Source organism: Pteropus vampyrus, unplaced genomic scaffold (genome assembly GCF_000151845.1).
Source record: "Pteropus vampyrus isolate Shadow unplaced genomic scaffold, Pvam_2.0 Scaffold64, whole genome shotgun sequence".
Lineage (NCBI taxonomy): Eukaryota > Metazoa > Chordata > Mammalia > Chiroptera > Pteropodidae > Pteropus > Pteropus vampyrus.
This window is the reverse complement of record NW_011888845.1, coordinates 516,683-528,925: the sequence shown is the minus strand read 5'-3', so window position 1 is coordinate 528,925 and position 12,243 is coordinate 516,683. Positions and strand designations below refer to the sequence as shown.

Here is a 12,243-nt window from a genome sequence, read left to right as displayed (position 1 = left end):
CTTTCTGTGTCTGACTTGTTTCACAGAACGTAATTGTTTTTTAGATTCTCCCTTGTTTCATGTATTAGTAATTCTTTTTTGTTGTCAAGTGGTATTCCAGTATATAGTATACCAAAGTTCATTTATCTTTTCTCCTGCTGATGATTTGGCTTGTTTTTATTTTTTTGGCTATTATGAATAAAGATAGTATAAACATTCTACATTTTTTTTTTGCAAACATGTTTTTATTTCTTTTCCGTTTCATTGATCTGTTGTATATCTTTATGTTAATACCACAATAATTTATCAGAATATATATTACTTATATTCTGAGTTTGAATTTGTAAATTTAACATTTTTCTATGTATGTCTTTTGCCCCAAATTAAGCTGTGCTGCCATCAAGAGGCAGTCATACTTTAGTTATGGACACAGAATACAGTTAACAGGCATATTTATTACATAATGCTACAGCATGAAAATTATGGCAGGAGAAAATTTAGAAAGAGAACTTTGTATGGGTGCATAGAGGAAAGAAAAGGCTTTCTGGTAACAGGGACTCTTTATACAGATGGGAAGAGATAAGTGGTTTGGAGCACAAGATTTGGAATTCCTCAAATTTTTATTTTAATCCCATTTTAATTGCTTACTAGTTATGTTATCTTGGCCAGGTTATTAATCTCTTTGTGTCCATTTCTTCACTTATTAAATGAAGATATATCCACTTCATATGTTTTTATATGGTATAAGTCAAAGAATGTAAATAAAGTGCTTAACATATAGCCTGGTAGTTAGGATGCTGTGAAGAAATTATTGCTATTGTAGGAATTAGAGAAGATAGGGAGAGAAGGAAAAGGAACCAGCCAGTTTTGCAGGCTCAGTTGCAGCTTCAGGAATCCAGATGATTTAGGGCAGCATTTCTCTATACTTTATAGCCCCCATGGAAAACATCTCTAACGGATAAACAGACAGGCAGGTATTTTTCCTCAGTGTTAAAGAGAAAGAAGAGGCAATTGGACAACATCTGAAAGTAAAGAACAAGTTGCATCCTTCTCAGAGATGCTCATACCTCCCTTTTCCCACCTCCCTTATTGACTTATTCCTCTGAAGACCCAGTCTCATCCGCTTAGGGAAACAGGTTTAGTAAGTCAGAAATTCAACTGGCCAGATCTTGATAATGAGTATTATATTGCCAATTCATTTTATGTTTAAAACCAAAGAACCTTAAATCATATTTCCCTTTAGTAAAGAATCTTAAGCGTAATATAATTTCAAAATGTAAAATAATTTTTCTCTCCTCCCGGTACCTTTGAAACAAAACACCTTTTTCATCTCCTTACTGTCGCTTCATATTGCTCCAATAGCTGACAAAGCCTTTCCTTGCATATTTAGAAATGAAAGGGTCAAAATACAAATATGATGGAAGAAATATTTAGATTTGACCAGTATTCACCAAGTACATAGCAAGATACAAGTTTTGGGGATAACAAAAATCATCAAAATATAGTTCCTACTCTAAAGAACATTACACATTCAGAGGGGAGACAATTCTCATATACAGTTATTTTAAGGAAAAATGTAGTGAATGCTGTAATGGCAATTATAATAGCTTATATTTATATATACTTCCCAGATTAAAAAATGCTTTCCAATAGTTTGTTTTTACCTTGTTTGTTCTTCATAACAACCTCATATATAGAATAGATATTAAGTAGAATTTTAAAATTAGTCATCCAAAGCTCAAAGGTAAAATGCCCAAAGTTGCAATGCCAGAAAGTCAGTCAATTCAGCTAGCACATACTTGGATGCCTGGCACATAGCATGGTGGAAGTGCTAGCTGATTCTACCATTTTTCCATGTGCTGGGCACTATTTGCGGGACTAGGAATGTGACAGTGAATAAGACAAACAGATCCTTGTCTTCCAGGAAGATAAACAGTGGATCTGTGACATAAACCCAAATTTCTCACTCTACATTCTGTGAGTACCAAAATATAGTGCTTTGGCAACACTGAGGAGGGAGATTAATTATCACAGGGGTGGTTATGGAAGGCCTAATGGAGGAGGTTTCTTTCCCTACCTGATCCCATGCCTGATTGATTTGTTAAATGTGTCATGTTATTCATACTCCCTTTGGACTTTTTCAGGTACGCAGATTTTCTGAGGCATTCTTTTGTTTTGAACACCCAAGAGATGCTGTCATTGCATACCAGGAACTTCAGTGAGTAGCATAAATCCAAAATTAAAATGATTTTATTTCCTTTTACATAAGATAACCTATCTCAGAATTTATCAGTGATACAATATATAATTTTTAAAATGATGAAAGTAGAATTTGACATTCAGAAATCTCACTTAATCACATTGGGTTTAATCTTATTAATTCATTTAAGATCATACATTACATAAAGAAGCATGTTGCACTATTATCTTCTCCTTCCATATCATATCTATAACCTTGGTAGTCCCATACAGGCCATTTTGTTGTATCTTTATTTTCACAAGTCAAAATCTCTTACATTCATTTTTTTGTATTATAGATTTTCATATGTGTTCTGACTGGCACTGATTTCTGTTATGTAAATGATTTACAATTAAAATATCCAGAATAGATGCCTTCTATTTTTCATATTGAATATATTTAGATCAGTTTTCTTTGGGCTTTAAAGAATAATTTGAGAGCATTGTACTGAGCGAAAGAAGTCAGACATAAAAGAGTAAATGCTATATGATTCTATTTATATGAAGTTATGGAATAGGCAAAACTAAGATGAACAAAGTCAGAATAGTGGTTGTCTTGTTGACTTGGGCTGGGGGTTTGGGAAGACTTGAGTGTACTTTCTGAGCAGATGGAAATATTTTGATTATGTATCTATTTGTCAAAATTGTACAGCTAAGATTTGTATATTTTAATACATGTGAATTTACCTAAAAAATAAATGATAAATAATAACAGAGTGTAGGAATAGGTAGTGAGTGGGGGAATAGATAACACAAGAAGGGCAAAATGTTAATTGTTGAAGCTGAATGGTGGGTTTTTTTAATATTCTGTTTACTTTGATTTGTTTGAAATTTTCCATGAGAAATGTTTTTTAAAAAGCTCTTTTATATTAGAAAGTTATGTACCTTGTTTAAATAGCTGTTAATTGTATTCATCAAAAATGTATTAAGTGTAGCAATAGCCATGGAACACATTGTTTTTTTTTTCAACACTATCAAGTCATTAGTAGACATTTGAGCTTCTGGTATTTCTCTTATATGCTATTCTCAGCAATTAGGAAGTTCAGATATTAAGCATAGATGACTCACTTTGAAATAACATTAAAAAGTATAGACTATAATAGAAATAAAATAATTTATCAACAAACCATAATTTTATAAGCCAATAATATATTGTCAACAACCATAATTTTCATTTTACCAGTTTTTATCTCCAACCAAAGAGCTCTTTCATAAAGAGGTTACATCTTGAGGAAGGGGCATAGGAATGGTGAGGGGAATGGGAATGGGTAGAGTCTATAAAGTGAAATTAGGTGTAATTTTTTAAAATTACAGTCTGACTTAAGAAATATTTTTCAGTGCTCAGAGTCATCTACAGATGTGCACCGCTATCAAAAATACTTCCTTCTGCAGTTCTCTTCCACCCCTACCTATTGAATGTAGTGAATTAGATGGAGATCTCAATTCATTACCTATAATCTTTGAAGATAGGTATTTAGATTCAGTTATTGAAGGTAAGTATAATCTAAAATATGTAAGCTGTGTGTGTCATTTTCAGTATATTCTTCCTAACATACATAAAACCATTCCCTAATGTGGGGCTGTTTTTTCCCCCTCTAGTTTTATTTATTTTTGAGGATATTAGAAAGTTATAGTCAGAAAAAGTAGTCTTAATCATATGAGTGCACACAACTTGTTTTAAACCTGAATCTTTTTTTTTTTTTTTTTTTTTTTTTTGGATAAAAGACTTAGATACACCCTGGATGGGAATTCAGAATCTTCAGAGATCAGAGTCCAATAGAATGGATAAATATGAGACTGAAGAAAGCTCTGTAGTTGGACTTTCTAGCCCAGAGGTGAAAGTCAGACTTGCTGGTGCCTCCAGTTTTTGGTATACAGAAGGTGAAAAGCAGCTAACAAAATCTCTAAAAGGAAAGAATGAAGAATCAAATAAATCCAAGGTTAAGGTCACTAAGCTCATGAAAACTGTGAAATCTGAAAATACAAAAAAAATAATAAAACAGAACTCTAAGGATTCTGTGGTTTTGGTAGGCTACAGATGTTTGAAAAGTACAGCATCAAATGATCTCTTTAAAAGCTTTGAAGGCAATTCTTCACATAGTCAGAAAGAAGGTCTGGATCCCACAATATGTGGATATAATTTTGACCCAAAGACCTACGTCAGACAGACAAGTCAAAAGGAAGCTAGCTATTTGCCAACTAATACAGAGAGAACTGAACAAAAGTCTCCAGATATTGAAAATATACAACCAGACCTGTTTGATCCTTTGAACTCTGGCAGCCTAAATCTTTGTGCAAATTTGTCCATTTCAGGTAAACTTGATATCTCCCAGGACGATAGTGAAATTACACAAGTGGAACAAAGTGTGGCAACCAGAAGTTCATCAGACAATTGCCATGATCATCAAACAGTCCCATCTGCAGGAGTTAGAACAATTGAACTAAAGCCCTGTAATAAAGATCCTTTCAGTGGAGAGAAAATAACTGTTAAAATAGGACCTTGGACAGAGCTTCGACAAGATGAAATATTTGTGGATAGTTTACAACTACCCAACTTTGAGTCCTTAGAATCTAATGGTAAATCTAAATCTATAGAAATAACACTTGAAAAGGAAGCTTTGCAGGAAGCTAAGTATCGTTCTATTGGAGAGTCATTAGCTAAGTTAAGAAGTAATCAGTCTGCTTCTTCTACAAAAGAATATCACGTTGTAGTAAGTGGAGATACAATTAAGTTACCAGATATTAATGCCACGTATGCCTCATCTAGGTTTTCAGATTCAGGTGTTGAAAGTGAACCAAGTTCTTTTGCAACACATCCAAACCCCGATGTAGTATATGAAACTGTGCAAGGGCAAGGTCCTTACAATAATGAAAGATTATTTCCTCAGCTTTTGATGAAACCTGATTATAATGTAAAATTTTCATTAGGAAGTCATTGTACTGAGAGTACAAGTGCTTTAAGTGAAATACAATCATCTTTGACATCTATAAACTCTCTCCCTTCTGATGATGAACTGTCACCTGACGAAAACTCTAAGAAATCTGTTGTACCTGAATGTCACCTAAGCAATAGCAAAACTGTATTAACAACTCTAGGAACAACTGATTTGCCAAAATGTGATGATAGTAAAAATTCAAGTATTGTTTTGCAGCAGCAGAGTGTCATATTTTCAGGGCATTTGGACAATGAAACTATAGCAATACATTCCTTAAATTCAAGCACTAAAGACCCTTTACAATTTGTTTTTTCAGATGAAGATACTTCCAGTGATGTGAAAAGTAGGTGCAGCTCCAAATCTAACTTGGACACTATGTGTAAAGACTCCCAGAGTCCTGATAAATCTAATAACTCTGCAGGAACAGCAATTACATTAAATTCAAAACTGGTTTGTTTAGGCACCCCTTGTGTTGTTTCAGGTTCCATTTCTACTAGTACAGAAGTTAGTGAAGATAGAACTGTGAAAAGAAAAAGTAGTGATCTCAAACAAATAAATTCAGAAGCCCCTACAATTAAAACTGAGACTTCTTTGGGTACAAGTGACCCTTTTTCAGCCAGTCCAGATATGGTAAAACAAGGGCTGGTGGAAAATTATTTTGGCTCTCAAAACAGTACAGATATTTCTTACATGTATGCTATTAGCTACAGCAATTCAGTTAGCCCTCAGAAGGAAACTTTTGAAAAAGGAATTAGTAGTCTTCAGCATGAGCAGGGTAAAGAGGATGAGGAGGAAGAACAGGATCAACAAATGGTTCAAAATGGGTATTATGAAGAAACAGAGTATTCAGCTCTGGATGGAACAGTAAATGCTCACTATACCAACAGCGAGACAGTAGAAGAAGAAAGACTTATAAAATCTGAAAAAATAAACAGTGAATTTCTGAGGGATGGTATAAATATGCCTACCGTCTGTACTTCTGGTTGTTTGTCCTTCCCATCTGCACTGCGAGAGTCTCCTTGTAGTGTTAAGTATTCTTCTAAAAGTAAATTTGTTGCCATTACAAAGCAGCCAAGCAGCACTTCGTACAACTTCACTTCATCAGTTTCCTGGTATGAAAATTCACCAAAACCTCAAATACAAGCGTAAGTAACGGAGCACAATAGTATGTGCTAAATGCATATAAAGAACTATACATATATATACACATTTATTTATTTATTTCTCTGGTAACATATATTTTATGTTCTCTGGTTTGTATAATATAAAATGTGCTTCTTTGATTAGCTATCTAAAATGGAGAAATGGACTCATTATACAGTTTGACAGACCTGTAGTTTCCTGTATGACTGTCCTGTTCTATAGGCTAGACATTCCTAATATAAATTTTCCATTGGTAGTTTATGTTAGAAGTATGGAATAGTTGAGATTAAAACCCTTTTTTCCATCAGTACCTTATTTCTTTGCCATTAACTGCCAGACAAAAGTTCTTTTATAAGTACATCTAGCAAAAAGGATAATATTAGGTAATGAAAAAGAAGTTAGTAGAAACTTGCTAAGCCTACTGGACCCAGATTGTCTCAGTTAAGTCAGTGGTTCCAGAATTTAGATTTCATGGACTAGTAAAAAATCCAGAAGAATTTGAGGACAATATAGGTTTACTAGCCTGGTACTGGTTCTCAAAATATTCTTGTACCTAACTCCAGATGGAGTTATAATCCCTAGAGTGAAAGGTCTGGCCATGTCTACAGTAGATTTTTAAAGTTCCCAAATTATTCTGATTTATACACATAATTAAGGTCCATATTGCTGAAGGCTAGTGAAACCAGTGAGGTGATAACAGCCTATTAAAGACTTATAGTATGCTGGAAAGGTAAAGGTTTTACCACTTTCTGGGTACTTCGACTGTTCCGAAGTCATTAATGAAAAACATTTTCTATATGGTCTTCACCCAGTGTATCGTACCCAGTTTAGTGTTCATCAGCTTCTTTGTTTTACTTTTATCCATCCAAATGTTATAATCTTAAAATAGTTAATGATTTTTTTAAATTTTTAGTTAATAATTTTTGATGTTTGCAGTCCCCAAGTTGGTTAGTCACTCATTCCAAATGAGTGTATGCCATCAATTATCTTTAGTCACATCCCCCTCTTGGTTCTGCTGCTTCTTGTTGGCATTTTTAGAGAAAAACACAAATATCTAATCTACTAAATACTATACCATTCTCACTGTTTTTACACGTTGTGGAACAGCTCCTTCCCTTCCGTTTATGTAAAATTAAAAAGGAGCAGGGAGGACAAGATTTGATTACAGGATAAGCATCAGATTATCATCTTTCCAGTACTTCTCCCAGCTTTTCCATGAATACAATATAAAATTTTGTAGAAAGCATAACTCCACTCCTAATATTTTCTTAGTTGATTTCAAGTAAAAGAATATTTTAAGTGATTTCAGGTTTAAAATATTCATTGTCTTTTTAAAGTTCCCAATGTATTTGATCAGAAAATGTACTAAAAATAGTAAAGAAAATTGCTCTCTGATTTCTGAATCATTTGGGTGATCCCACGTATTTTGATTATTTTAAAATCGAATATTGCTGGTTTTCCTCTTCTCTGTAATTCCATAAATTCAGCAGATTGTCTTTTTGGTTCTAAAAACTTAATATAATAGTAAAAAGTATCTTTTATAATATTTTGCTTCAGCTTCCTTCAGGCAAAAGAAGAATTGAAGCAACTTAATCTCCCTGGCTTCATGTACAGTGATGTTCCTCTGCTGGCCTCCTCAGTCCCCTATTTTAGCATGGAAGAAGAGGACGGTTCTGAAGATGGAGTACATCTCATTGTCTGTGTGCATGGTTTAGATGGTATGAAACATCCACTCATGTAACCCACAGCAACTCAATTGTTTTCTTTTCCTAATAGATCCTTTTAGTTTTATATAATCTTTAAACTGAAAACAAGATTTTTTAATTGCTTAAATTAATTAAATCTTAAATCTATTCTAAAACAGGACTATGCTTAGTTTTGCTAAGTATAATGTCAGATTTCCTTTTAAGTAGATTTTCCATGGAGCTGATATCCATGTGCCAGCATTTTTGTTTATTTTAATTTTGGATTTTTCTGTCTTCTCTCTCAATTGTGTTGTGTTTTTTTTTGTTTTTTGTTTTTTTTTCAGCTATCACCTCATGGCAATCATTTTGTCTTTCTTTCATAGTCTTCCTACTTCCCTTTTAGCTTAAACCTTATGGACTAGAAAAATCAATACCTAAAAATTAAAGATTCACTAATTAAATAGGGTTTAATTTAAATTCTGAATACCTGGCTTTAGTGCTGTGGTTTTATGATTGCTATTTTGGTTACTCAACGGACTTTTTTTCTTGATTGGGAATTGTATTAGAAGATACCAAATATGTCTAGACTAGCAGGGTATTACTATATTATAATGTTATTCTATAAGAACAAATTGACAAAAGATTTTGTGTATTATAAAAATACTAAACACAGGTCTAAGCTAGTAAATTCTCATGAAATGGGAGATTTTTCTTTAAAAAAACTGACTCTCAAGAAATAAAATACCTCCAATACTAACCTCTTTCTCCCCAATAATGAAATTTTAAAAGAATTATGCCCAAAGCAGGACTTTTTGGTTCAATAGAATCGCTGGCAAATTCATCTTTGAAATTTCAAGAAGCACGATATCACATTATCCCTATGTTATATGAATAATAGAAAGAAAAACAAAAGACAGAATATAACCCATTTTGTTCCTTGAAGTTAACCATGCTACTAAATAATGTACAAGATATCACACCATACTCCAAAAACAGTAGATCTATCTGACAGAAATATACTTAATACTGTAGCAATATTGCAGAAAATTCATTAATATTTAAAATCTCCAAAGAACCCTCTAGCAAATATGATTTAATTCTCGAAATGCAAACAAATAAATATAAAGAAATTTGTTAATAAAATATACTACATCAGCAAATCAAGTAAGAACTATTGATAAAACTCAGTATTTCCCAATATGACAACTAAGCACCAAAGTTTAAGCCTTAAATAGCACTAGTTCTAGTTCATTAGTATGATTAAATATATATATTCCCAGCCAGCATAAGCCTAGTAGTGAAACACTAGAGGCATTCTTTTTAAAACCAAGAATAAAAGTTATCTCTGTCAGTGCATGAAATATCTAAGATATAAATATTGGAAGGTTAAAGGAAAAATTCGACAATTAATAATGACATGTTTATATTTCTGAGTAAACCAAAAGAATTAGCTAAAAGGCCACAAAACTAATTTTTAAAGATAATTATTTTTATATTTATGTATTATGTCTATATATAAATATTTTATATTTATGTATATCTTTTAAATTAGTAATTAAAATAAACTATCCTAATTTATTTAAATGGATTTTTATTTCCATTACCACCAAAGGAAAATCAACAGATTAAATCTAAAATACATTCAAGGTTTGTTAAGTGATCATCTAGAGGAGTAATGGTAAGGAGAATACTTCAGTCAGTCATTCACAGCTATTATAGCAAGCACTCACCCAAGTGAGGGTCAACAGTTAATACGCTGTTAGGTGGGAAAGTGAAAGCGTCAATGAGCTCTTCACTTGTGCAAAACCTCCTAAAGACATTGTCTAATGGAAATCAGCTTTGTAATAAAATTTGAGGACTCTGTTTCAGAGTACGTTGTCTATTCAAAACTTGCATAAGGTCATATACTTGTCTTTAAGTACTGTAAAAATATATGATGATGCACTTTGTATCTTTTACTTTATCTTATCCTTCAGGCATAATTTTTCATTTTGTCCATTTTCTAGGTAACAGTGCAGATCTGCGATTAGTAAAAACTTATATTGAACTTGGACTGCCTGGAGGAAGAATTGATTTTCTTATGTCTGAGAGAAATCAGGTATAATATCACAGTGTTTTCAGTGGAAGCAAAAATTTTATACTAGTTGCTACCTAAATATTTGCTTACTACAAAATGCCTGTAGTGGTAGAAATAATTTTTCTGATTTCTATAAAATTTAACATTAATACATATTCCAAGGAAGTAGAAAAGATTTACAGTTCAATTTAAGAGCAATTCACATGTGCAGAATTTCTAGAATTTCACATTTTTATAAAAATATTTTATTAACCATTCTAAATAACCTTATGTTAAATGTTGCTTGCGGGCTAAACAATTAACAGCTAAATGAATTTAGCGTTATTAAAACCATTGAACTTTTTTCCTTAGAAATTCACTCTTTGCTCATTTTAATACAGTGACTATTACTTCTCTAATTTCTCTAAAAAACACTAGCCTTAACCATATTTTCAATACTTAAATTAAAAATAATGTTTCTTTTCAGTTTTTTTGCATAATTATACATATTTAGTACATGAAGTGTCTGTTTTGCTTTTGTTTAGAATGATACTTTTGCTGATTTTGATAGCATGACTGATCGCCTTCTGGATGAGATAATACAATATATTCAGATATATAGTCTAACAGTCTCAAAAATAAGGTAAATTCTATAATGTTACACAACTATTTTATATCTACAAATTATAGAATAACTAAACAGAATTTATAATAGTTTTGTTATCCTATTCTGAAATTTAGGAGACTACAACTCAAATTAATTTAAAGAGGAAAAAGAAATTTAAAGGTTTTAGGGAAAGGCCATAAATTATATGATTCTGTTTATATGAATTGTACAGAATTAGCAAATCAATAGCTAGAAGTAGATTAGTGATTGCTTAGAGCTGGAGGGTGATAGCTGAAAGGTACAAGGTTTCTTTTTGAGGTGGTGAAAATGTTATAAGATTTCTAGCAGTAGTGGTTGCACAACTCCGAATACACTAAAAACCACTGAATTGTACACTTTAAATGGATGAATTGTATTGTGTATGAATTATATCTCAAAAAAGTTGTTACCAAAAAAAAGGTTATAGAGAAATGGGTATATCTAAACAAATGAAACAATAAAAATATTCAAGCTCTCTTCTTTCACTGTTAATTGTCTCCAGAGATTCATATACCATCCGTTGTAAAATAATGCTAAGCAAAAGGACTCTTTTGATTTAAACTATTCCTTAATAAAGGTGAAGTACTTTATAAATATTAGTTATTCTTTTGGTATAATCTTAGACTTGTAATAAGAAAATGCAAATGTTTTACCTGTGCCTTGAAAGTACTTAGTCAAAGAACTCTCCCACTTTTGAGTGTGGACCAGAGAATAAGAGAAACAAGTGTATAATTTCTTGTATGTCATCCTTTAGAGGTACAATATCATTATTTTGTTTTAAATCATGACTTAAATAATTGTATGCCTCAGGAAGCAAATTTATCATCTAGTCAACATATTACTTTTAAAATGTATTTCTAAGCACTTATAAACTATGAATAATGTTTTTATTGAGTAAACACTTGTTATATAATAGGAATTTTCTCCAATATCAAACCGTTATTTTAAGACATATTAGATATTTAAAAATTTTAGACATTTCACATCTCTGTAAAATAATAACAATATCTTTGGTATTTGTTTTAAAAACTAATACTAAGGGAGAAATGTCATTCTTTTTCTCTTAAAGCTTTATTGGACATTCGTTGGGCAATTTAATTATTCGTTCAGTGCTTACAAGGCCAAGGTTTAAATATTACCTCAACAAACTTCATACCTTTCTATCTCTTTCTGGACCTCACCTTGGTACACTCTACAATAGCAGTGCTCTTGTTAATACAGGTAAAAGGTTTTTCGTTCCGTATAAAAAATATGGCATAAGGAGAAAATTTAAGTACAAATTTAATATTTTTTGCTGTTGTAGAACCAACTTGTCACATACTTGGAATTTCATGAAACAAAAGATGTAGCCATTTTTTCTATTTTGTCATGCACATAAAAAAAGCTCATAAGTCATTTCCAAAAATGAATATTTTCATATTGAGATGATATTTCCAAAAGGCACAAGAACTTTTTTCTTTTTTTTATTAAACTGTCTAAATATTTTCAGTAAATGCTTATCTTATAAATAGGCTATTCTGTTCTATTAGTTGAGCAGATAAATGTCTATATTTAATATAT

General features: G+C 31.8%; 1 protein-coding gene across 6 annotated transcripts in view; it reads left to right on the top strand.

The window, feature by feature from the left end:
* FAM135A (family with sequence similarity 135 member A) overlaps positions 1 to 12,243 on the top strand; it is a 95,498-nt gene that overhangs the window by 70,083 nt on the left and 13,172 nt on the right. For 3 of the 6 annotated variants that reach the window (XM_023531209.1, XM_023531208.1, XM_023531207.1), the window contains 7 exons: positions 2,124 to 2,197; positions 3,556 to 3,710; positions 3,943 to 6,298; positions 7,854 to 8,014; positions 9,988 to 10,079; positions 10,583 to 10,680; positions 11,753 to 12,061. In XM_023531209.1, the coding sequence (XP_023386977.1) occupies positions 2,124 to 2,197; positions 3,556 to 3,710; positions 3,943 to 6,298; positions 7,854 to 8,014; positions 9,988 to 10,079; positions 10,583 to 10,680; positions 11,753 to 12,032 (3,216 nt within the window). In that variant the 3' untranslated portion in view covers positions 12,033 to 12,061. Of the gene's footprint in view, positions 1 to 2,123; positions 2,198 to 3,555; positions 3,711 to 3,942; positions 6,299 to 7,853; positions 8,015 to 9,987; positions 10,080 to 10,582; positions 10,681 to 11,752; positions 12,062 to 12,243 lie in introns of those variants that run through there. The other 3 variants (XM_023531212.1, XM_023531210.1, XM_023531211.1) reach the window with 3 other exon arrangements.